This window comes from Sorex araneus, chromosome 2 (genome assembly GCF_027595985.1).
Source record: "Sorex araneus isolate mSorAra2 chromosome 2, mSorAra2.pri, whole genome shotgun sequence".
Classification (NCBI taxonomy): domain Eukaryota; kingdom Metazoa; phylum Chordata; class Mammalia; order Eulipotyphla; family Soricidae; genus Sorex; species Sorex araneus.
Window position 1 is genome coordinate 263,756,053 of NC_073303.1, and position 26,022 is coordinate 263,782,074.

At 61.1% G+C, this 26,022-nt stretch overlaps 1 protein-coding gene across 1 annotated transcript; it reads left to right on the forward strand.

The window, feature by feature from the left end:
- Positions 1-7,447: 7,447 nt before the first annotated feature.
- Positions 7,448-24,185, forward strand: WNT9A (Wnt family member 9A). The gene is made up of 4 exons (XM_055126576.1): positions 7,448-7,644; positions 19,946-20,202; positions 20,522-20,784; positions 21,839-24,185. Exons 1-4 carry the CDS (start codon positions 7,550-7,552, stop codon positions 22,319-22,321), a joined length of 1,098 nt encoding a protein of 365 aa, XP_054982551.1. The 5' UTR covers positions 7,448-7,549; the 3' UTR covers positions 22,322-24,185.
- The last annotated feature ends 1,837 nt before the right edge of the window (positions 24,186-26,022 follow it).

Sequence of the window (26,022 nt, forward strand, 5' to 3'; positions counted from 1 at the left end):
GCTGCTTCTCAACGAGGGGCTGAGGGCGGCAGCCAGAGGGCTAGGGGCTGGGTCCTGTGACTGGTGTACTGGGTAGGGTCAAAGGAAGGGGTGCTCTTCTTGACCCTTGCCCACTTGCTCCTAAGCCCTTTCTGGAAGCTCTCCTGATCTGTGGGGCTTACCTCCTCTAACCCAAGGCCTTATAGTCAAACCAACTTTCTCATCGTGTCCTAGGCCGAAGGAAGTTTTAGGGAGTCCTTAGGTCTAAACCACGATGTGATGCCTGAATTAGTAGCTCCTGGAGCAGAACTTTCCCACAATTTAAAGAAATAAAGGTACTTAATCTCATCCTCACATCTGAGCAGTTGCTCCACGTGGAACTGCCCTTCCCACCACTGGGCTGCACGCACCGCACCCCTCTGCTCAGCAAAGCTGTGTGGCACTGTCCCTTGCTGTGCCGCTGTCCAGCCTGCAGGCCACGACTGTGTGCTTTCTCTGAGCCCCCACAACACTCCACAGTGCCCTGAGGGTTTTCTGTGGTGCCTGGTTCTGAGGAGCTGGCAGCTATGCGTGGGTGGCATGCTGGCAGGGTTCTGCTTTCGCTGGTGGGGTCTCGGTATGTGGTGTGGGGTGACAAGAGCTCGCCCTTGGTTCTTGGTGAATGCTCCCTGGCTCGTGTAGTCCAGCTGTGCTTACAGGTGCTTACAGGTTAATTCTGATCAGTCAGCATGGCAGGATTTTCCACCCCAGGCCTCATGAACGGAAGCTGAAGAGGGAAACACCCCATCCTCCACTCCTCCACACTGGTTTGATGCAGAACACCCAAAATGCAGATCTGTAGCATGGGTGGAAGATCAGATGTTTAAAGATGAGCAGAGAACCCCTGAAGGGACCCCAGTATGTCACTGCCAGTTGGACAGAGTAGCACAGGAGGGGGAGACCTGGGAGAGGGAGTGGCACTACGAGCAATCCTGAGGGGTGGGGTGGGGAGACACAAACCTCAACCTCTCCCCTAACCTCACACTTCATGTGACAATCAACTTCAAATGGGCCATGGACTTAAATATGACACTGTAAAATTTCAAAACTTTTGTTTTACAGAGGAGTGTTCAGAATCTTGGGCTAGAGAGTTTATTACTTCTTTTTTTTTTCTTTTTGGGTCACACCCAGCGATGCTCAGAGGTTACTCCTGGCTCTGCATCTCAGGAATTACTCCTGGCGGTGCTCAGGGGACCATATGGGATGCTGGGAATCGAACCTGGGTCGGCCGTGTGCAAGGTCAACACCTTGCTCGCTGTGCTATTGCTCCAGCCCCGAGAGTCTATTGCTTCTTAATTAATTAATTTTTCTGTTGGTTTTGGGACCGCACCCAATGGTACTCAGGGGCCATTACTAGTTCTGCATTACTAGTGCTGCCCAGGAGATCCTATGAGGTGGGTGGGGATTGAACTCAGGTTCTCTGCATGAAAGTCAAGTGTCTCACCCCAGTACTTTGTCGGGCCTTGTAAAGCTAACTTTTAAATTTTGTGCAGTTTATGAATTTTTTTATTGCCATGCTTGGCGACATGTCTAAACTCTTTCCCTATTTCCCTAAGGTGAGGTGCTTGCCTTTCACAGGACCACCCCCAGTTCAGTCACTAGACCACATATGGTCCCCCCGAGCACTATCAAGGTTCACTCCCAAACATAGAGGCAGCAATGGCCCCTGAACATCCTCAGATATGGCTCCCAAACCCTAACCAACCCAATAAAACAAAACAAACCCCAAAGGTCAACTCTACAAAAACCCTCGTGAAGCTCACAAGACAGGCACAGATGAGGAGAACCCCACTTGTGAACCAGATCTGTACCAGAAGTACCACCCCTCTCATCTGCTAGTGACTTTCAGAGCTCCGCAGAAAAACTGCACATGGGCAGAAGATGACAGATGTTCTGCCAACACATTAAGATCATTAGCATTGGGGGTCTGAGCACTGGGGAATGCAACACCCATATCCGGGCACCACTGCACACTGGTCAGAGCAGCTGGCATGTCAGCAACAGTTACGAAAACATACGTGAACACACAGCTGGCAAGAGCTCAGGGGAGCACAGCCATAAGACAGCTCAAAGTTTCCTGAGAAATTAAGCTGTGAGGGCCACATGCTGGGTACTTTCCCTGAGAGTGAGACCTGTGTCTAAGGGACTGCTACAGCACTTCACTGTAGCAGTCAGAAAGTGGGCCAGGGGGCTGGAGAGATAGCACAACGGGTAGGGCTTTTGCCTTGCATGCGGCCGACCAGGGTTCAAATCCCAGCATCCCATATGGTCCCCTGAGCACGGCCAGGGGTAATTCCTGAGTGCAGAGCCAGGAGTAACCCCTGTGTATCGCCAGGTGTGACCGACCCAAAAAGCAAAAAAAAAAAAAAAAAAAAAAAAAAGAAAGAAAGAAAGTGGGTCAGCCTGGGTTCCCTCAGAGTGCCCCCTGAGCCGTGCTGTGTGTCACTACAATGATGAGACGGATCCATGGCTGTTGTGAATGTGGATGTGCACACACATCACTGGAGGACTGCAAACATCCCACTCAGTGTGCAGACCAATGGTATGGAGCAGAGGGAACACGTGCGTGGGCAAGGGTTATCTGGGTGTGAATGGCAGCACCAGACAGTCTTGAGGGCTGAAGCTGTCCAATACCTGAATCTCACACACACACACACACACACACACACACACACACACACATGTTCCCGCCAGTTTTCTGTCCCAGAGTTTTGCAGGATGCTACCACGTGGGGGCGCCAGATGAAGGACACAGGCTCTGTTTTTTCTTACAACTGAACGTGTATCTGCAGCTCTCTCACAACAGGATTTAAGTTTGTGGAGACATGTTTAAAATGCTTAATGAGAACCAGGGAGAGAGAGAGAGAGAGAGAGAGAGAGAGAGAGAGAGAGAGAGAGAGAGAGAGAGAGAGAGAGAGAGAGAGAGAGAGAGAGAGAGAGAGAGAGAGCAGAGCGTGTACAGGGGACAGGACGCTTGCCTTGACTGCATCAGACCAGGTTCAGTCATCCTTGGCTCCACATATGGTCCTTCCAGCCCTGCCTGGAGTGATGCCTGATCACACTGCCCAGAGTACTCCCTGAGCACCACCAGTATGGCCCAAAACAAACCTAAAATAAAGAAAAGTGCTTATTATGAGGGCCAGAGAGATAGTGCAGGGCTGCAGTGTTTATGCTGCACGTGGCCAGTGCCAGTGGGATCCCCTGTTCCCTGCTGTGTGCCCCCAACACCATAGTGAGTGACTCCTGAGCACAGTTGGAGAACTCCCTGCACACTGTTGGTGAGGCCTCGAACTCCACCCCCCAGGTGGCTCCAAGGTTTGGAGCGCATGCTCTGCATGTAGGTGGTTCCTGCCTGGTACCACATGGTCCTCTGAGCACTGTGCCAGAAGTATCCCCTGAGCACCTCCAGGTGTTCTCCTCACCAAAAAAGGAAGCTTATTATACAGCCCAGACTCAGTACATTCCACAGAGGACAAGTTGGTGTGAGCAGATGATATTCCACCAGGAAGAGAAAATTCATGCCTCTTTGGCATATTTTCAAGGAGAGGGTCTGTGCTGGGCACTGTCCAGCGTGTGTTCTCCTAGCTGGAGGTGTTGGGAACCCTGGGTGAGGCGGACAGGAGAGCTGGGCCCTCCCTGCCCTGGCTGCAGGGGGCAGTCTATCCAAACTGGGCTTAGCTCCTCATCCCAGCTGTGTGAACACAGGCAATCTCTTCCAAGCTTCCCCCTCTCTCACACACATGCAAAATACACATACATGCATACACACACGATGCACTCTTTTGTCCATGCACACCCCGCAGCTCATGAGCTCACTCTGCCTGTGGCTGGCAGACTGAGTGGGTTCATTTCTCCTTGGGTTCTTGGTCCCTCACAGTTTGAAATGACTCATTCTCCCCCAGGGAGACCCCTAACTGGCCCCAGAGCCCCTCCCAGTTGGGCAATACCTCCTGATAAATAACCTCCCCCACTTCTCGCACACTGCCCTGTCCAGTGGTACAGCCTCCCTGGCCTGTTCCTCCTGGAGCCCAGTGTGGGCACTCAGAACCTCCCAGAAGCCCCCCTCATTGTCCTGTTGGCGGGGAAACTACAAGTGATGTCTGCTGTGCAGGCAAACCTCGTCCTGCCCTGCCCCCTCTGTCTCTGTGCCTCATCTAGGTCTTTTATTATTATTATTATTACTACTATTGCTTTTTGGGTCACACCTGGTGATGCACAGGGGATACTCCTGGCTCTGCACTCAGGAATTACTTCTGGCCGTGCTCAGGGGACCATATGGGATGCTGGGAATCAAACCTGGGTTGGCCGCATGCAAGGCAAACCCCCTAACTGCTGTGCTATCGCTCCAACCCCCTCATCTAGGTCTTGAAGGGGCCACAGGAGGTGCGAGATGGACAGCAGATACCTGGGCATGAAGAAGCCGGGTGGCCCTACCTTGCCAGGCCTGGGGTCCAGCTGGGCACCCTGCAATTTCCAGAATTGGAAACTGCTGTGAGAGCTGCTAGCTCAGAGCTCACCCTGTGTGCCATACCATTCCTTGAATCACCATGGTTGTGGGGACTGAGGGGGCCCATGGGGTCGGGGTCTTGAGGAGCACTGGATCCAGGGGTCCTGACCCACCCCGTTTCCTTGTCTCCTCTGGCTGCAGACTGTGCACTGGGACACATGCAGCAGCAGAGACACCACTGCCTCCTTGCACCCTCTCCTCCAGCCTAGCCTTTCTGAGCCCGGGGACAGGGGAGGGTGGGGGGACAGCCCAGTCCTTGCACTCTCTGGCTTCTGCAGGGACAGTGTGTCCTGCCTGTTCTGGAGTCCTCCCTGGCACAATGGCCTTTGCCATGCAGGCCCAGGGGGGCTTTTCAGGCCACGAGGTACCTTCCAGCCCGAGGAGCCCTAGCCCTGAGTTTGTTGTAGAGAAGACAGACCACTTTGCCCTCTGCCAGGGTCCACCTCTTGGGAAAATCTCCTCCCCTTGCCTCCAAATCTGAAATACTATGTTCAGGAGGCCCTACATAGGAGAGTCGTGCCCTGTCTCCTCACTGTCCACCTGGCCTTGGAGGGTGAACTCTGCAGGACTCTCTGGGCCTTGGCATTCCCTGAGGGCCAGCTGATGGGATGTCATCTTCCTTCTCCAAACTGGGCAGACTCGCAGGGTCAGTCAGTGGGATGAAACACAGGAAAGGAGTGTTCCAGCAAGTCCTAAAGGGACATGGGGGCTGGCATGGGGGAGGTGGGCACTTTGGCACAGCGGGCAAGGACCACCTTGTCCCTTCTTCTGCTCTTCAGGAAGTCCAGCAGACCATGGGGAGATGGGCAGTGGGCACAAGAAGGGCGATTGAGGCTATGGAGTACAAGAGAGAGGGAGAGAGAGGGAGAGAGAGAGAGAGGGAGAGAGAGGGAGGAAGAGAGAGGGAGGGAGAGAGAGGGAGGGAGAGAGAGGGAGGGAGAGAGAGGGAGGGAGAGAGGGAGGGAGAGAGAGGGAGGGAGAGAGAGGGAGGGAGAGAGGGAGGGAGAGAGAGGGAGGGAGAGAGGGAGAGAGAGAGGCCTGTTGCCACTGTGCAGTGTGGGGGCTGGCAGCCCTTCCAGACCTCAGGCACATCCCTAACATCCCTTCCCTTTGCCACTGAGCTCTCCTGCTGCATGGCCTGGCACACCCTTAGTTCCCACGCCCGGTCTGAAGTGGTCTCAGACACTACATCTGATGATATGGGGGTGGGGACATTAGCTGCACAAGGGGGAGCCTCTCAGGACTGGCCTGGCCACCCCCTCCTGCACCCAGCCGCCCTCAGCAGACACCCCTGCGAAAACAGAACCCAGAGACCACAGACGGCATTCATCCTTTCCAGCCTTCTCTGTCCCGGGGGTGGGGGGGGGCGTGGGGGGCTGGGCTGCCACCTCCTTCCCGGACTCTCTGGGCGGCCGGCGGGAGCTTTGTAATGCTGCAGAGCCTTCCAGAACACATTTACAATCTCACACTTCATTTTTCTTGGATATGATCTCTGTGCTTTTAAACATGTCATCACCCAGCTCCCTGTCCCCCCACGCCTCACTTCCCGGGTGTGGGAGCTGGGTCTTTAGAGAGGCACGATGGCAGGGAGCCCACTGAACTAGGGACCTGCCAGCCCTGCTGGCCAGGTGGCTGAGGGGTGCCAGCAAACAGGGCAGGGAAAGCCCCCTCCTGGAAGTGGCCCCAAGGAGTGGCAATGCCAGGGGCAATCAGAGACGCAGAAAGGCAGATCCTGGACCAGGGCTCCCAGACGTGACAGCTAGGAGAGGCCACAGCTGCCTGGCATCGCCTGGTCTCAGGCAAGGAAAATGAGGACCAGCCACATAGCCTGAGCTCTGGGCGGGCAGTTGGGGGCGTGAACATCTGGGTGGCCTTAGAGAGGTGGGAGTGGCCAGGAGCCGCTATGCCTAGAAATGGCAACCCTCCAAATGCAGAGGGTTACTGGGGCTGCTCTGTCCTGTGTGCGGGCACTGACACGGACGGCCTTGGTCCAGGGGGCAATGAGGGCAGTGAACTCTGAACCCCACCCTGAGACGGGGAGCTTTTTCTGTGTTTCTGTTTGGTTCTGGGATCTCTGACCTTGCTTCAGTCTGGGTTCTGAATAGCATCCTCTGCAGCTGTCTCTGTCCTGTCCTGACTGTCCGGGGGTCGAGATTAGCGCCGACAGCGGCTGGAGCGATAGGACGTTGGGTAGGTAGGGCGTTTGCCTCGCCCGCGGCTGACCCCGGCTTGATTTTGGGCACCCCACACGTCCCTGCCTAGCACCGCCAGCAGGAATTCCCAGGAGTAACCCCAAAAGCCAAAACAAAACAAAACGGAGAAAAAAAACAAAGGCGAGAGATTAGCGCGGGCAGCACCGGCCCTAGCTGACCGCGCTCGGCTGCAGGGTGGGGACGCGCTCCCAAGCCGGGGCGCCACGAGAAACCCGGGCTGCCCCGGGCCCCTCATTTCCAAGCCGCCTGCCAGCGGCGTCCTGCCCTCCCCGCCCGTCAGCGGCGCCCCGTCTCCGCTCTCGGCTCCAGGCTGCGGGGGGCGCATCGCCGCTCGGCAGGCACGGGACCCCCGAACCGCGGCCTCGCGCGCCCGCAGGGCCCCACGCCGCGCCCGCCGAGAGCGCCGCGCTCGGCCGACTCGCCCCGGGGCCAGAGCGCGCGAGGGGCGGGGCGGGGCAGCGCGCGGAGGGCGGGACGGAGGGGCTGGCCACGCCCCCGGGCGGGGCCGCGGGCGAGGGGCGCGGCCTGGCCGGGAGGGGCACACTCGCGGGGCGGGGCGACTCGCGGGGGCGTGGCCAGGCGGGGCGGCGCGCGAGGGGAGGGGCGGGGCACACCCCGGGGCGGAGCCTCGCGGGGAGGGGCGGGCCCCGGTCTCGGCCCGCCCCCGCGCCGGCGGGGCCCCGCCTCTGGGCGTGGCGGCGGCGGCGGGCCCCGCCCCCGGCGCGGCGCTCCGGGCGCTATAAGAGGGCGGCGGCCGCGGCGGGCCCTGCGCGGAGCCGGGAGCGCGATGGTCAGCCGCCGCGGGCGGCAAGATGCTGGATGGGCCCCTGCTGGCGCGCTGGCTGGCCGCGGCCTTCGCGCTGACGCTGCTGCTCGCCGCGCTGCGCCCCTCGGCCGCCTACTTCGGGTAGGTGTCGTCCGCGGCGCGCGGGGGCCGGGCGGGGGTCGGCGGGGCAGCGGGGCCGGGCGGGCCGGGCGGGGGCCGGGCCGGGCGGGGGCCGGCGGGGGCCGGGGGTCGCGCCGGCCGCGCCGGGCCGGCGGCCGCGGGCCCTGCTCCGCCCCGACCTCGGGGCGTGCGCCGCGGCGGGGCGCGCGGTCCTCCGGGACCCCCGCCCACCCGCCCTCCCCGGGCGGCCCCCTCCCTCCTCCCTCCGCGAGAAGCTAATTTAACAACAACAAAAAAATACGTACAAAATCCAGATGTTCCTTGCACTGAGCCCCAAAGGGGGAGAAAAATAACTCCACGCCGGAGGAATTTATTTTTCTTGCGCGGTGCCTCTGGCGCTCGTCGGGCCCGGCCCGGGGAGCGCGTCCGCGCGAGCCCGGGTGCCCAGGGCCGCGGCCGGCGGGGTTCGCGCGCCCGCCCTGCCGCCCCCCGGCCCCCGCCGCCCGCGCCCCCGGCCGGGGCAGCCGGGCCCGCGCCCCCCGCAGCTGCGGCCACGGCCGCGGCCCCGCTCCGGCGCCCCGCGACTGGCCGGTCACCTGTTCCTGCGCCGTGGCCGGGGCGTGGGAGCGCGGCGGCCTGGCCGGCAGAGGGCCCCGTTGGTTCAGAAATGTGGCACCCGCCAGGGCGGGGAGGCCGGCTGGGCGAGGAGGCCTGCAGGTGTATCCTGTTCTCAAAGAAAATAAAATATTTTCATGGGAAACTTTCCCTTTGTGTTTTTCTTTCTCCTTCTGCCCCTTTCTCCTGGGTCTTCTTCTAGGGTCAGCTGCATGTCTCGAGAGCTCCCACCCGCAGCCCCTCCTGGCCCTGGTCGGCCCGGAGCCCAGGCCCGGCAGAGGCTGGCACACCCCTGCCCGCCATCTGTGCAGCCCTTGGCCTCACCCTGGCGGGCAGGAGGGAGGGTCAGGGGATGGCCGTCTGGCCACAGGTCCTCGGTGAGTCACGCCAGCCTTGTCAGCCCTGAGCCGCCAGACACACCCTGTGCCTGTTGCTGCCCCTCTGCAGGCAGAGGAGACCCAGCTGCAGGGGGTGGGGCTCGGGTCCTCGGGAGCCTCTGCCGTGCAGGGTGGGCTCAGCGCCACGGGACATCGGGAGTGAGTGCTGACCGCCCTTCCACAGCCCTCTCTGCCCCGTGAGTGACCCTTCCCATGAGTCCAGGGCGCCCTGGGGACCCGCTTGGGTCTGTGCAGGCCTGGCTTCTCTGGCCAGAATGACAGGCCCGCCAGGCAGGGGGCCCTTCCCCACTGCGGCGACTGGAGAGGGGAGGAGGCCAGAGCCCCAGGCCCTCTCCGTGGGAGCACTGGGCCGCACTCCCCACCGGAATGCAGAGGGCAAGAGCTCGGCTCTGGGCTCCAGGCCTTCACTCCCTTCCCCCTCTCAGAGAGTTCTGCCTGGCGCTGGGCTCCCGGCAGGAACGCAGCTCCAGTTACAGCCCAGAAACCCAGAGAGGCTGGCCTGGGGGAGGGTCACGTGGGCTGCGGATCCCTCTCCGCCCCCTCCCAGAGGCCTCAGCCCAACCCGCCTGCCGCCGCTGCCCCGTTTCTGCTGCCCTCCACTCGGCCTCCGTGCTAGGCAGGACCCTCTGGGGCCAAGTCCAGCGCAGGGCAGGGGCTCTGCCCTCACTCCTGGCCTGGCCCTGCTCCATGGCCCGGTTGGTCGGCAGGTGGCGCTTCCATCTGGTTGCCCAGGCACCAGGGCTGGCTGTCTGTGCTCCAGTGCCCAGACTTTGGCCCGAGACTTGTGGAGGAAGTGTGGACCTGGCTTCCTGCGGGAAGGGACTGGTCATGGCATCTCGTGACCCTGGGACATGCACAAGCAACCCAGGAAGCCTGGGTCGTCAGCAGCCCTGGCCTGTCCCTGGTGGACAGGGTGGGGGCCGGCCTTGCCGTGCCTGGCCCCTGCCCAGGCCTCATCAGCTGAGAGGATGGAGTGGTCAGGAGGGGCACCCTGCCCCCGACCCCGGGCTGTGGAATCTGTGCTGAGCAGACGCTCTGGTGGCAGCCCAGCAGTGGAGGCTGAGACTAAAGTCGAGCCACTTCCAGAGGAGTGTGGTGAGCCTGACGCTCTCTTGGTGCTGCCCCGGCACCCTCTGTTCTGCCTGTTGGCTTGAGAGATCAGGCCTCTGTGCAAGAACACGGCCATCACAGATGACCTGGAGGGCTGCCTGGAGGAAGCATCACCAGCCTTGGCTCAGCCAGGCCAGAGCCTCCCTGCATGAGGATGCCTGGAACTGGACAGAAGGCAGGCTGGGCACTTGGGCCCCTGGGAACTGGGGGTCAACAGGATATTAAGAGTCAGAAGCTTTTGTTATTGAGATGAAAACTTGAGTCCTGAAAACGTCCTCTTTGAAGGGGTACAGACAAGGCCAGGCATTGCCATCTAGTTCCAGAACATTCTCCTCACCGGAGGGCCTGTATTGGCCCTTCACCTCACCCCTGGCTGCCACCGATCCACATTCTGTGTCGGTGTGGAACCCTCATGGATGCACACAAGTGCTTCGCTTCTCATTTTCCCTGAGGTGGCAGGTATCAAGACTCAGCTTCATCTGCCTCTGGGTGGGCCAGCACCCCCGGCTGTGGCTGAGAGTTCTCTAGGGCCACTCTGGAGTGCATGCACAGTCTGCTGTGAGCACTTGCATCAGACCTCGGGGGAGGGAAGATTTGGGCTACAACATGTAGTGCTGGTGACTCCCTGGCTAGTGCGCACAAGGTAATCCCCCCATAGTGCTCAGGGGACTGTGTGGGGGTCGTCAAGCCCAGGCCTCTGCATGCAGAGCCCTTTGAGTCATCTTTCCCACCCAGTATGTGTGCATGAGTGTTTTTGGTTTTTCTGGTGATCATGGTTCTCTGAGCATTCTCCGTAGTCTTTGTTGAACCCTTTTCCAAATGGCTGAATCATTTCCACCAGTTTATCACTTCCTCATTAAGCTCTCTGTTTCCTGTCACTTCTTTCTGAAACTTTATTCTGCTGTTCATAGTTTTCAGTGAGGAAGTGTGCGCTGGGGCTGTCATTGTGTTCCTCGTGACTCCCACTTTCAAGCTCCTTTTCACAGGCTCCTTAGACCTTTGATTGTCCTCTTGGGGGAAATGCCTGAGCCGTTCTTCTGCCCCATTCCTGTCATTCGTGTTGAGCTGTCAGCTCTGTTTTTGCACCGTGCAAGCCTTGCTCCTTGGCCGGCGAGCTGGTGTGCTGCCCCCGCGGCCCGTGCTGCGGTGAGACATGCCATGCCTGCACAGCACGACTTGCTCTTGGGCGTGCGAGCGCCTGGATGCAGGTGGTGTGCATTCTGTTGGAGTCTGCTGGCTGCTCAGGGTCCCACGTGGGAGCCTCCCGGAGGGTCTCGTGGTCACAGGCAGGGTGGGTGTCCCTGTGTCTGTGTGAGGGGTCTGACTTCCTGGCAGAACCTTGTTCTCCAGTGCTGAGAGGTGGGGTGAGCTTTGTCTCCCTTGCAAGTAGCCAGACCCGATGACCCAGGTAGGCATGTGTGAGAAGGGTGGACGGGAAGGCAAGAGCATCAGGTGGACCCTGCAGAGAGCTGGCAGGGAGATGGGACAGTCTGCGTGGGAGTGCCAGGGGACGGGGAGCCCTCCTGTGGCTGTGCAGTGTGGGGTCTGGGTGCTGGGACAGTCTCTAGGGTCTGGTCAGTGGGGACAGCCTGAGGGCAGGAGAGATCAGGCAGTGTCCAGAGCAGCCCAGGGCCACTGTGCCCTTGCCAGCGGCTGAGAGGTGGTTGGGAAGGCAAGAAGCAGGCTGTAGGGGTCCACAGACGAGGCTTGTGATCCTGTGGGGAGCCAGGAACAGGGGCGCGAGGGGTCATGGCACTGCCACGCCTGTGCCTTCTGTCCCTCCCTCTCCAGGACATTCTGTCTGGGGGGTGGTACAAGCCCCCAGCCCCTGCAGATGGTGCAGAGAGGCGGGCGCCCCTGGCTGTCCCGGCTGGTGCCACCGAGGTGAAGATGAAGCCCACCTGGTTCCCCTCAGCTGTGTGCACAGATGTCCAGCCGCAGCCAGCTGTCTGGATGGGACAGCTGCCTGATCTCGCTGCCGTCCTGGCCGCCGTTGCTGTGGGCACCGGTGGGACCCTGTTGGGCTCCCAGGGTGGCCTGAGGGCGCCGTCTGTGCCCACGGGGGAGGGGGGATCTGGCCATGTCGCGGACAATAGCAGAAGTGTGTGGGTCACTTTCTCCTGGGAAAGAATGTGCACCCAGCTCCTGTGCCTGCACCGAGCGATGAGCTGATAAGAGCCAGCTTGGCGGCCGGCCGCGGAAAGACAACACCTGTCAGCAGGGCCCACTCGGCCCTAATCCGTGGAGGGGGTGCCCTTGCCTTTGTGCATTGTCCTAGGATGGAGTGCCCTGCCGTGCCCACCGTGGCCAGCAGCTGAGGGACATCTCGGGAGAGACACAGGGGAGAGAGGAGGGCAGCAGGAGCCGGTGGCAGGTGTGGGGTGGAGGAAGCCAGAAAGGCCCAGAAAAGGGGCCGTTACCTGTTGCTGTTGCAGAGCAGCCAGCTCTGGGACGGATTCCCTGAGGCCTCTGGGTCCCCTCAAGCCCTAGGTGGTGGCTTCTGCCCTACCCTGGTCCCACCCGCACTTCCGGTGGGGGCAGCTGATAGCACAAGCTTGGACTTGGGTGTCTGGGCCCCTTGGCTAGGGCTCCATGACAAGGGAGCCAGGCAGCAGGGCTAGGGCCGGTCCCTGCGGCAGTGGCAGTGGACAGCAGGTGGCTGTGCTGGGCCCCGTCAGAGGTCAGACTGTGTCAGCGTCTCCGACCTGGGTGGCACATGGACCGCCCGGCTCTGTGACCCGCACCCGGCCCTCCCGCCTTGCCCTCCCCGCGGTTCCCCTGGCCTGCCGCCTCTGGCCGCAGGAGGAAACCCAGCCGCCCCGCTGGAGGCCCTGCTCCTGAGCCGGCTGTGGACGAGGGGATGGAAAGAGGCAGGCCTCCAGCCGCGTTTGTTTTTCTTTGCAGACCCGAGGGAGCTGCGCCAGGGGAAGTGGCCTGGAGGTCTGGCCACGAGCACTGGCTGCCGGGCGCCCAGACCAGAGCACGTCAGAGCTGCATCCGGGCCGAGGCCTCATCCCAACCCTCGGGCCAGGGAGCCTCAGCACTGCCCCCAGCTGCCCCAGGGTGGCCTCGAGCTGCTCCCCTGAGCCCTGCCAGTGGCCAGGAAAGGGGCCACTCCACAAGGTGGAAGGGACACTGGAGCTGGCAAGAGGGGCTGTCACCTACCCCACTTTTTTTTGTTTGTTTTTTTATTTTGCATTTTGGGTCACACCCAGCAATGCTCAGGGGTTGGTCCTGGCTGTGCACCCAGAAATTGTGCCTAATGGTGCTTGGGAGATCATGTGGGATGCCAGGGACCGAACCCGGGTCTGCCAGTTGCAAAGCAAATACCCTCCCTGCTGTAGTAGCACTCCGGCCCTGCCCACATCCTTTCGACAGGGGAAACCTTGGGGCTGGAGACCGAGGACGGTGGGCAGGGTGGGCGCCTGACCTGTCCTGACCAAACAGCTGACCCCAGTCTGGTCTTTGGCACCACTCAGAGTCCCGGTCCCTGCCAGAAGAGAGCCCCAAGCACAAACAGCTGTGGCCCCCGACTAAAGATAAAGGAACCTGCCTGCTTGTTCCTGGTCTGTGACTGCTGGAAGCTCAGGCCAGACCCAGAGCACTCGTGACTCGGGGTTGCAGACCCTGCTGGCAGGCCGGGAGCCCCCAGGGTCTGCTGGGCTTGAGGGCACTGCTCTGGCAGCCATGCTGAGGGCCTCCTCCCGCACTTTGCCTGGTGCAGCCCAGGCCCGTGTCTGGCGGCTGACCCTCGGCTGACCAGCCTGGCCCAGGAGCTTCTGTAGCCTTCAGTGACGGAGCCGGGGGCCGACTGGAACACTGGCTGCCCTGCCAAGTGGTGAGGTCGGGGCCTGGTTCTCTCACAGCACTCAGAAACAGTCCCTCTCTCCCTCACCTCCTGCCAGCCGTGGGGTGTATGGAGGGTTAATCTCAGAGCCAGTTTCTCAGCCCTGGAATTTGTTTTGAGTTGGATTCACACAGAAATGAAATGCCGTCTGGTGGGGCTGAGGTTTCCTTGGCAGGGCCCTGTGGCTTCTGGAGCTCTGGTCTCGCCTCCCGCCCAGCACAGGGTCCCGGCTCCCAGGCCTGAGAGCAGATTTGCGGGCAGGGTGTCCCTGGGGTGGCCAGAACCGTTGGCTGTTGGAACCATCGACACTCAGCACAGAGGAGGGAAGGACTTGCGGGGGGCAGCGAGGGCCCGGCTCGCAGGGCCAGACTGTGAGGAGGACAGTTTCCTGGCCTGGCCACACCTGTCCTCGTGCTTTTCCCGCGATTTGGCTGTGGGCGTGTGACTGGCCAGGAGTTGGGGGGCCCTGTCTGTGCCCACCTTGGCTCCTTTTCCGTTTGGAAAAGGCTGGGCTGCTCAGGGCTGGGCTCTTTACAGGCAGGAGCCCTGTCCTGAACCGCGGGGCTTTGACACATCTGCAAAGGCCCTTTTCAGACGAGTTTGCGGCCTGAGGCCCCAGAGGTGCAGCTTGTGCTCCGTAAGCCGTTGCTTCCGATTGTTCTTGCAAATGGTTTCTCGGATGGGACAGCTGGCATGGCTGCCGAGGGCATGGAACCTGCCGGGGCCCCGCACACTCGGCAGCGGCAGCCAGGCTCAGCCCTCTTGGTGCTGCCGAGAGGGAGATAAGCCTGGGATGTCTGCAAGGAAGAGAAACCACAAAAACTGACCCAGCAAGTTTGGAAAAACCAACTAGGACGGGGAAAATTTCTAAGTAATGATTTGAAAGCAGATTAGAAACAGCTGAAGAGAATTAGCAAACTGGAGGGTAGATCAGAAGAAATTACCCAGAGTGTAACCGAGAGACGGAAGCAGAGAGAAGGCCAGGAGCCCCGTCAGGGGGTGTGGAGGGGCCCAGAAAGAGGGCAGCGGTCTGAAGACATTGCTGGGGCCATCAGGGGCATCGGGAAGCCCAGGGCCTTCCCAAGAAGAGAAAATAGATATGCGTGTTGGAGCAACAGGCCTACGGCTCGGGCCTGGGGTCGGGAGATGGGGGCTCAGTGCCATCTCCTCAGAGCCCAGGAGATACAGTGGTCGTGTGTGTGACCTGGGGAGTCCAGGGTTATGTGCCAGCGTCTGTCACTGGAAGGGACAGTGTCTGTTGACACTGGAGGCATCAGACTCATGTCACTGAGATGCTCAAGGAAATCATGAGTATAAAAGCCCCCAAAGTTAGGTGGGGATAAAATTTATTTAAATTTTTTTTTGGCTGGAGCAATAGCACAGCGGGTAGGGCGTTTGCCTTGTACGCGGCCGACCCGGGTTCGATTCCCAGCATCCCATATGGTCCCCTGAGCACCGCCAAGGGTGACTCCTGAGTGCAGAGCCAGGAGTAACCCCTGTGCTTCGCCAGGTGTGACCCAACAAGCAAAAAAAAAAAAAAAGTATTTAAAATTTTTTTATTAGTGAATCACCGTGAGGTACAGTTACAGACTTACAAACTTTCGTGCTTGTGTTTCAGTCATACAATGCTCGAGTACCCATCCCTCCACCAGTGCCCATTTTTCACCACTAATGGTCCCAGCATCCTTCCCACCACCCCCACCCTGTCCCCTTCACCCCACCCCATCTCTGTGGCAGGGCAATCCCTTTTGCTTTCTCAAGGGGATGAAATGTTTTTAATGGGTCCAAGAGGAGACAGGAGGAAAAAAATGAAGTGAATGGCGGGCGGCAGTGGTAGGGCTAAGGAGAAAGATAAACAAGGTCCCCGCATTGCAGTGGGGTAGTGCCCCATGCTAAGGCTGAGGCAGTAACTGTGGCCAGGGTTCACACAAGGGACACAGAAAAGGAGAACAAGGCCAGAGAGAGAACACGACCTCTCAGAGGACTGAAGGAAGCGAGAGAGAAGGGGATTGTGACTCAGGCTCTGCAGGTGACCAATTCTGTAGTTTTGAAAAGTCTGAGGTGGTGACATGTCAGCCTTCTAAGCATGTTTTACAAGAAAGAGAAGCTGGTGACAAGCAGGTGTCGCCATCGCAGACGCAGACACGGAGCACCTGCTGTGATCCAGCCAGCCCAGGGGTGTGGAGACAGCTTCACGTGGACAGAACCCCCACAGAAAGGGCCAGGGGCTCTGGAAACAGAGGCGGGTGTTGGAGTCGGTATCGGCCCATGCAGACGAGCAGCGACTCTGCACACGGCGGGTGCATTTCCTCAGCCGCCCCAGCAGCTCCACCTGGAAGTGAAAGATGTCCACACAGAGCAGCATGAGTGGCCAGCAGCACAGCAACAAGAGGCGGACAGTCCCCACGTCTGTCAGCTGAGGAGTCAGAGGGTAGGGCCCATCCACACGGTGAGGTGTCACGCAGCCAGAGAACAAGGGGAGGACACGGGACGAAGGTCCAGCACGATGCCTGGCGAGGGGCCAGATCAGAAGGGGCTGGGCGCAGGAAGGGTCAGTGTCCAGAGGGCACGGGTTTCTTTTGGGTTGAGGGAAATCCCAGAGTGGATGTCTGTGGTGCACTGCCACTGTCAGAGAGGAGAGGGATGTGCTCTTCCTGAAGCTCTGGCTTGTGGATCCTTGTCCTGGTGTCTGCCCCCAGCTCACATGCAGGGATGAGGTTTCGGGGTCAGTAGGAGGGACATGAGTTGGGGGGGGCGGGAGCCATGCCCCGCCCTCAGTGGTGCCATAATGCTCTCAGCTGTGTGGCCAGGGCCTTGGTGGGCAGCCATGACTGCCCAGAGTGCTGGGGCACCTTCTGGTTTAACGCCCAGCACAGGACGTTAGACCTGTGCTGGGGACACACAGGGAGCACCCAGAAAGGAACACAGCAGAGCAGGGCCACGTAGCAGAGCCCCTTGGGAGGTGACTTGGGCCTCACTGTGAGGGCTGGGCCTCGAAAGCCAGGTGGGAAGATGGAGAGGGCAGCTCAGGCAAGCCCTCCATTGGAAGACCCTGAGGAGAGGGAGGCACAGGAAGACGGAGGTCTCTCCCGTCCAGCCCACTTCTCTACAGCTTGTTTTGGGCCACACCTGGCGGTGCTCAGAGCTTTCTCTTGGCTCTGTGCTCAGGGATCACTCCTGGCAGGGCACAAGGGACCCTGCGCAATGCTGGGGATCCAACTTGGTTGTCACGTGCAAACCAAGCACCTTTCCCCTCGTCCTATCTCTCTGGTCCTGTTTATCCTCCTGACGTCATTATTAAAGGGAAGTACCCCGTGACGCGCCTCAGTCATGTACTGTAGGAAGCAGGTCCAGCAGGCAGCCTGGAAGCCCATGTGTCTGCTCCACCTGCCTGTCCCGGGCCAGACGCCCACTGGTGGGGGGTTGGCAGCTGCGTTGAGCCTAGTAGCAGGTGTGCTGGCATGGGGTGGGCAGCTGGGTGGTGTGTGTGGGGGGGGGGCGCAGGCTGTGCTACACTGTGCCAAGTTGGTCTAGAAGGCCCAGCTCCCTGGACGAGGGCTGTGGGCAGGTCTGCTGCCTCAGGCTGGCAGGACCAGAGGCTGAGGAGCCAGCAGCGCCCCTACCACCTGCTGCTGATCAGTGAACCCAGGGCTTTGCCCACTGGCATGTGCCTGTGGGCCATGCAGACTCTGGCCACCAGGGGGGAGCTGGTTTCCCTGTCCCCATGCAGGCACACCCTCACAGTGGGCTGAGCACCAGGTGCAGATGTGAGTCACGGCAGCCGTGATTCCTGTGTCTTGAAGCAGTCGTGCCTGTGGCCCGTGATTTAGAAAGAGAGCTGGTGGGTTGACTTTCACCGTCAGCCCTGGACTCCCCTGTTCTGCGGCCTTCACAGTGGTCTGTGGACCCTCTGTGTGCGTCTGGTGAGTGGAACGCAGCAGTCCTGCCTCGCCTGAGGAGGGCTGAGCATCTGAGGTGTTCCGAGAGCCATTTCCTTTCCTGGCAGTCTGTCACAGCCATCAGCGCCGGTAGGTCGGCTCCTCCGGCACTCACACGCAAACTCACGTGCACGCCAACATCCTCAGGCTCCTTTTCTGTCATCTGTCGGTGACTGTTTTTTGACTTGCTGCGGAGAGGCGTGTTCTGTAGATGAGTGTTGATGTTCAAGGCTGGGAGCCGCACTGGGGAAAGCCTTACTGCGTCTAGGTGCTTTGGGAACCTCTCTCCTTGGCTCTTCTTTATGTTAATTTTACTGAAAAATATTTTGGGGGCTATCCTTGGTGGTGCTATCCCTGGTTCACTGCCTCAGGGTTCACTGCCTCAGGGACCACATGGGCTGCCAGGGATTGAACCCAGGACAGCTGCATGCCAGGTAGATGCCCTCCCTGCTGTCCTGTCACTCCTGGCCCTTTATGTACTCTTCCCCATGCTGTGATTCTGTCTTGGGCCCCCTGACACCCACCCTGTCCCACACTGTGTGCCCTCTCCCGGCACCTCCCCAAGGTTCTGTCCCCCTCCATCCTGCTGCGGGGTGGGTGTGACCACCCTCCTCTCTGCCCCCACCCAGGCTGCAGCGTCTGCCCACTGTCCACCCTGGAAGTTCACCAGTGTCTGTGTGCAGGGCCTCAGCCATAGGCTGGCTGCCTGATGCCCACCACCAGGCTGGGGCTGGTTGTCCTTTCATGCAGCCCCCAGATATCCCGGTGACCTCTGGGCAGGGGCAGGAGAGCAGAAAAATGTGGGTAGGCATATAGAGTCTGCCTTCCACATACTGTCCCAGGCCCTGGGCCCTGGTGCCAGCACATGGGAGCGTGACCTGGGGACTCTGGGGTGGAGGCCGCAGTGTTTCCTTCTGGTCACAGCTGCTGGCATTCCTGCCTGCGGGATAAGCTCTCCTTCCATGTCTGAGCTGCCTTTGTGTGGAGACACGGCTCCTCTGGCCTCCTGTGCCTGGCCCTTGTCCCCGCCGTGCTCTCTGCCCAGCTAGACAGCTGTCCCCGGGTTTGTAGCCGCCTGAGTCAGGTGGGAGGCCTGGGGCCCACAAAGCTGTCGCATGCCAGCCCCAGCTGTGTCCCTGTGCCCTAAGCCTTGGCAGGGCAGGGATGCAGCTCCCTGAGGCTGGGCTGACACCCCCTCGCTCCCGTCCCAGGTGCTTCTTCCTGAAAAGCCTTGCTTCTGCATTTGCTTCTTCATGAGGGCTTCTCCTCCAGCTGCTTCTGTGAAGTCCCCTGGCCCCAGGTCAGAGCATTCCTGGGCTCGAGCTCCCAGAGGCCAAGAAAGGGCCTTGGCCACCCTCTGCACCCCTTGTGTCCTGCAGCCTCTGCAGCAGCCTGGCTCTCTTCTCTGGCTTCCAGGCCTCTGCACCCTGGCCTGGCCTGGGAAGCTGGACAGAGAGGCAGCGCAAAGCCTTCTGCCCCTTGGAGGCTGCGCCCCGGGGAAGAGCCAAGTGCTCCACTGTGCTTCGGCCTGCGGCTGTTTCCAGAGGGCTCTGCACCTGCAGTGTCAGCACTGGGTGAGGAGGGTGGCACTCTGGAGGCCTCCCCCACCTCCTTCAGAGGGCTGTCCTCTCAGCATTAGCCTGTGGCTGCACTTCTCGGAGGAGCAAGAGGTGAACAGGCGGTTAGGGGGCCCGAGGGGATTGTCCTGTTCCTGCATGTGGTGGGGTGGACACAGGAGGGCAGTTCCTACTGTGCCTCCAGGGGGTGCTGAGTGGGCTGAGAGTGTGGCCGGGAAGGAACACCCCTGGGGCAGAGATACACAGCCTGTGTGGGACGCCGAGAGGTCCCTGGGCCTGAGTGTGGAGCAGCTTCTCTGTCCTGGACAGGCAGGAGTGTGGTGGTGGGTGGGAAGCTGGTCACCAGCTTGCAGGGCTTCCTGAGACCCGTTCCTGGGCATATGGCACCCGGGGTAGCTGATAGACCAAGTGCACACGCGTCAGAACCTTTCCAGAAGGGCCCTAGGATCAGGGCCAGCAGGAGGAGTCCTGGAGCAGGCCTGGAGGTGGTGGGCAAGGTATGTGATTGGCCCGTGAGCCCCGGGTCAGACTGTCTCCTCGTGAGACCCGAGTTAGGCTGACTCCTTGAGAGCCTCAGGTCAGACTGACCCCTTGTGACCTTAGGCCAGGCTGTGCCCTGGGAGACAGGGGAGGCCATGGGGCAGGGAGGCTGCCATCAGCTGGGTTGCTGACGTGGAGGGAGTCGGGGAGACCCTCAGGTACCCGCTGCACGAGTGCAGGGCACTGCCACTGCCCGTGAGCAGTGCCCAGCAGTGCACACCGCCCCGGGCCTCTCCTGCCCCCGAGTACCCCCTTCCAGGCCCACCTGCCACACTCACTCTGGCTCTCTCTGTCCAGGCTGACCGGCAGTGAGCCCCTGACCGTGCTCCCGCTGAGCCCAGAGCCCGCGGCGGCCGCGCAGGCCCACTACAAGGCGTGCGACCGGCTGAAGCTGGAGCGGAAGCAGCGGCGCATGTGCCGGCGGGACCCGGGCGTGGCGGAGACACTGGTGGAGGCCGTGAGCATGAGCGCGCTCGAGTGCCAGTACCAGTTCCGCTTCGAGCGCTGGAACTGCAGCCTGGAGGGCCGCTACCGGGCCAACCTGCTCAAGCGAGGTGGGCCTCCGCATGCCGGGCGGGCGCTGGGCGGTGGGGCTGCTGGCAGGCCGTACACCCCCATCTGCCCTGCCTGGCGGTGCCAGCTGGGAGTCTCCAAGTCTCTCTCCACTGCCTCCCTTGCTCCCGGGGCCCTGAGGGGACGGTGCGGGGCCAGCACACTTGGAGTCTCTGTGGCGGCGGCGTGCTGGTCACGGGCACTTGCTGACCGTGTGTGTGTCCCTGGGGCTGGCCACCCCTCCCCCAACAGCTGGCCACAGAGCAGACCTCCCCGTGACCCCCTCCTGCTGGGGCGCCCTGCCCCGCCCCTGCCCCCTAGGCTTCAAGGAGACAGCCTTCCTCTACGCCATCTCCTCGGCCGGCCTGACGCACGCGCTGGCCAAGGCCTGCAGCGCCGGCCGCATGGAGCGCTGCACGTGTGACGAGGCGCCTGACCTGGAGAACCGGGAGGCCTGGCAGTGGGGCGGCTGCGGGGACAACCTCAAGTACAGCAGCAAGTTCGTCAAGGAGTTCCTGGGCCGGCGCTCGAGCAAGGACCTGCGCGCCCGGGTGGACTTCCACAACAACCTCGTGGGTGTAAAGGCAAGCAGGGCACGGGGGCCAGTGCAGGAGGGGCCTCGGGGGGCTGCGGGGCAGCCGACCTGTCTGGGAGACCGCGTGGGTGAACAGACATGAGAGGACGGGGGCAGGCTGGGCTCTCCTGGGGTGGGCAGGGCCGCTGGCCCTCTTCCCGGAGGCCTTCCCCCTCCCCCTCCTTGTGGGCCAGCCGCCCTACCTCTTAGCCCCACACTGGGTGCTCCCGCAGAGCCTGCGGGTGGGCTGGGGTCTGGAGCGAGGGTGTGTCTGCCCTGCAGGGGCAGGCTGGGTGGGGGGAGGTCTGTGCTTGCCGGGCTCGAGTCACTCCTGCTCTGAGTCATGCCTGTTTAAAGAGGCAGTTTCCCCTGTCTTTGGCCAGAGCTGTTGTCCCTCCTTCCGCCCTCTGGGGTGGGCTACCAAGGTGGGGGCTCCTCCCCCTGGCGCCCCCCCCTTTGTAAACTATTAATGAAGAGCTGGAGTAGGGAGGGACCCCGTTAGCTCCCAGGGCCTAGGTAAGCAGCATTTTAATTAAATTTGTCTGACTTTCTTCAGCAGCAGAACCCCAGTAAGTGGGGCTGTGCCGTTGCCTGGCCTGCGGGCAGCTATGTATCTTAATCCCCTGCTCTGGCTGTCTCGGGGCCGTCCTGCAGCCGGGGCCTGGCTTGCTGCCCACTCAGGAGGGGCCTTCCCTGCCTTGGCATTTTTTTCTTTTACATAGGTCTAGAGACCGCGGGGTGGGGGGCAGGAGTGTCAGGTAGGGGATTGTGAGGCAGCCAAACCCTGACTGCAGGGCCCTGTCAAGGCCTGAGCCGCACAGACGGCCCTCTCCCCCACTGTGCCCAGCAAGTGTCAAGCGTGGGTGCCGGCTGGCACTCTGGATTCCCTCCCTCTGAGGCTTCTCTGCCCACTCTGCTGCCCGAGGCCTCTCGGCCTGGATTCTGGCCAGAGCACTGCCCACAGGCCCCGAGGCACCCTCCCCTTCGCAGTGAGGTGCGGGGCTGGGGCTAGGTGGGTGCCCCCCACTGCGTGACCCTCGAGCCGCTTTCCTTCTTCCCGCCAGGTCATCAAGGCAGGGGTGGAGACCACGTGCAAGTGTCACGGTGTGTCGGGCTCCTGCACCGTGCGGACCTGCTGGCGGCAGCTGGCGCCCTTCCACGAGGTGGGCAAGCGGCTGAAGCACAAGTACGAGACGGCGCTCAAGGTGGGCAGCACCACCAACGAGGCCACTGGGGAGGCGGGGGCCCTCCCCCCGCCCCGGGGCCGGCCGGCAGGGCCAGGTGGCGGCGACCCGCTGCCCCGCACGCCTGAGCTCGTGCACCTGGACGACTCGCCCAGCTTCTGCCTGGCTGGCCGCTTCTCTCCGGGCACCGCCGGCCGTCGGTGCCACCGCGAGAAGAACTGTGAGAGCATCTGCTGTGGGCGTGGGTACAACACGCAGAGCCGGGTGGTGACGCGGCCCTGCCAGTGCCAGGTGCGCTGGTGCTGCTACGTGGAGTGCAGACAGTGCACCCAGCGCGAGGAGGTGTACACCTGCAAGGGCTGAGGCTGGGCTCTGCACGGCCCTCACTGTCCCCACAGCGGTCCAGAGCGGCGGCGGTCTGGTCGGCCATGCCTGCCCTCCTGACACGCCGTGCTCGCCACGCTGCGTCCCGTCTGCGGTGCCAGTTTGGGGACTTACGTCCCACCTGTCCCGTCTCTGGCCTTCCTCTGAGGAGTGGCAGGGGCACTGTCTCAAGTGCCAGCCCCTCCTCCCCCCCCCCCCGCCCCTGTGCCCGCCCACGAGCTGTCCTGCACCAGCTCTGCTGTGGAGTCAAACCACTAGGAGAGCCGCGGCCTGGCCGCTGGACATCGAGCACTTCTCTTGGGAGTGAGATCAGTGACTTAAGTTATTTTATTTAACTAATATATTTTTATTATTTTCCTACCCTCACTATGTCCGCGCTGCACTCTTGGCCAGTCTGGAAGGGCCTCTCCACTCCCCCCCACACCCCTTCCTGACCTCTTTGCCTTATCTGCTTTTGTGTTGGTAACCACTAACCCTGGGGGCCTTGCTGTTTCTGAAGAAGTGTCGGCTCTGTTTGGCCGTCTCTCAGGCCGCTGGAGCCGGGTCCCGAGGCGCAGGCCTGACCCCGTGAGGCCGCTGTGTGCCCTGTGGGCCACATGGCCACACCTGAGCTGCATGAGGGCTCCAGTTAGGGGTGGGCAGCAGAAGCTGACCTGTGTCACGCATGTCCCCCATCCCCCTGCCATGGACATGAGCAAAGGGGCAGTGGTCACCCTGAGGGCGGGGGGCACTTCATGTTGTGAGGAAGCCACAGCTGGCTTTGTCACAGCAGCATGGGGACAGATATGCCGGCAGCCGGCAGCCGGAGGCCGTTCTCAGCTCTGCTGACCCTGACCTGGTCTGCTGTGTGTCTGTGTCCATGATGTGTGTGCACGTGTGTCTGGGGTCTGTGCACAAGCCTGTGCACATGTGTGCCGTGTCGATCTGGGCAGTGGCCAGCTGGAGTAGCCTCACTCAGGCCCTTCCTGGCATGGGCACACAGCTGGGCAGCAGCATGGATGCGGGAACTACTGAGCAAACGGGGTTCTTGGGGCTGGTGCTCCGGGAACCACGGAGATTGTATGTTTAGAAGAAAGCCTTTTTGTATGGGCATGGTGGCTTGGCCCTCCCCCTGTCTGTAAATAGCAAAGTCTGTTCTCCTGTGGCTCCCAGTGGCCCCTGCTGGGCGGGCTCCTGCGGCAGGTGAGGAGGTCTCTCTCCAGCCTGCTGAAGCGGGCTGGGCAGCCGGCGCCGCTCCCACCACCTGGGCCGCTCCCGTGACAAGACCGTAGCTCGGTCACTATTGGGTCTGAGGCGGCGGGGCAGGAAGGCTATTTTTTAAATCATGTTAAGCTCTATGTCATAAATATTAAGAAGCATATTTTTTTAAACAAGGCGGACTGCACGTGTCTGCTGGTAGGTCTGTACCCATATAAATCTACGTCAGAGCATCTGGCTAAGCCAAGAAGCGACCCCGCTGTTGGGGCCACCCCCATGGTCTCCCCACCCTCCCCTGGGGTCGAGGACCTCTCCAAAGAAGGTCTTCTGTGAGCACAGGGCCCTGCTCTGCATCTGCGGGGGCCGCCATGGGCCGCAAGGCCATGCTGAGGGCCAGGCGGGGCCAGGCGCCTGCTCCCTGCCCAGGCACGTGGACATGGCTCTGCCGTGGCCAGGCGGGGCTGGCAGGAGAGGGGGGCATTGTCCCGAGACTCGCCCTGCGTTGGGGTCCCTGGGAGCCCATTGGTTTCTCTACCTCATCTGTACAGCGAGTAGGTAACTCGAGCGACTTGGAGAATGTATTTATTTAATGGCTTGGTGTAACAGAACCAGAAACAAATGGAAACACAGAATAAATGTATTTTAAATTATAGCCCATTTCAGTCTGCTGCCTTCAGGAAGGAGGGCCAGAGGCTGTAGGGCCTCGAGGGAAGCAGGTCAGGGAGGAGGGTCAGTTGGGATGGCCATGAGAGGAGGGTGAGAGGGAGGAGGGATGTACCCGGGTGTGGTGGGGAGGGATGGAGGCTCCTGGTGAAGCTGAGGCTCCATGGGGCTGATGGCTGAGAGCCCGATCCTTTCCTGCGTAGATTTGGTGCCCCGTGCCCACTGCTTCAGAGTGGCGTGTTTCTGCTTTGCTCCGGGGCCGTGGACATGGCTGACTGTCCCAGAAGTGGCTGGTACCAGGGGCGGCTCCCGCCCTCCTGCCAACCGGAAGGTTTTCTGCTGTCTTCAGGGCGTGTGGGGAGCCCTGGACTTAGGGGTCTGCCTCTGCCATGGGCAGTGTCTTCTTCCTCACTCCTTCTCTCCTGTCCCTTAGGGGGACACCTGTTGTGGACTTAGGCCCCTGGACAGTCCAGGACACTTGCATCTTGACATCGCCAATGAGGTACATCTGCAAAGACCCCAGTTCCAGAGACGGTCACACTCTGAGCTTTCGGGAAGGGGGTGACTTTTGGGGCCATATCCATCGACTTGGTCCCAACACCCGGGGTGATGGGCTGGCCAGAGTGTTGCTGTCCACCAGGGTATGTGGGCAGTGTTCTCCTGCTCAGAGGGTCTCTGTTTGGGTAAGTCTGCCTGTCTCTCCAGGCCTGAGCCCCGTGGGGTCAGAGGCAGAGCTTCTGGTCACTGTAGGCTCAGCACACCTAGGCCAGTGCTTTCCTGAGCACCTGCTGTGCCCCCTCCTTGGTGGAGGGGACCATCTCCCTGCCTGTGGCTCTGCCTTCCCTGGAACTTGCCTCTAATGCCCCCACAATGGGCTGCATCAGGCAGTCCCTGGAGATACACCTGGCTGCCCCTCAGGTCCTGCCCAGTATCCCTCGGTTGGGCTTGCCCCCTGAGGGTTCTGCCCCTCTGTGCTCCCTCTCAGCCCGAGGACACTGACACCGTCTCCCAGAACCCTTGGTACCGGCTGTTCTGCCAGGCTGGGAGAGACCCCCGGCTCCTCGGGCAGAACTGAGGAGCTTGGTGAACCCTACCACCTGCAGGGAGTGCGACCCTCCACTTACTGCCCACCATGCACACACAGATCCACACATGGAGACCCATGTGCACACATGCTTTGCTGCAGAGGGCAGCTGGGCCGAGGCAGGAGCCGACTGTAGCTGCCTAGTCTAGGTGCTGGTGCTGACTGGGGCTCGTCTGCTGGGCCACAGGGGCTGAGACTGCAGCTGACTCCAGCCCAGGTGCAGGCTACCAAGTGGAGAGGGGCAGGCTGGTGGCACAGCCAACTAGCCCTGACGGGGTCCGGGCATCGGTGTCCCCTCTAGGTCTGGTCCCACGTGCAGTGAGCACTGTGTGCACACAGTGAGCCTTCTGCATGTGCTTGTGTGCAAGCAAGTGTGTGAGCACGTGTGCACAAGTGTACCCAGCCCTGGGCTGTGTGTGTCTGTGATTGTGGATCTGTGTGTGCATGACTGTGAGCATGGAGACCCATGTGCACACATGTGCATACAGACCTGCTTGTGGGTGAGAGTGGACTGGGTGCACATATGTGAGCACAGGCTGGACCTGTGTGTGCACATGCATATGTATGTCTGAGCATGAGCTAGATCTGTGAGCATATGTATATACATGTTTATGTGTTCAAGGGCTGGATCTGTGTGTGCACATGTGCATATGTGTCTGTGAGCCTGGGATGAATCTGTGGGCATATGTGTGTGTATATATGTATATATATATGTCTGAGCATGGAGTGGATCTGT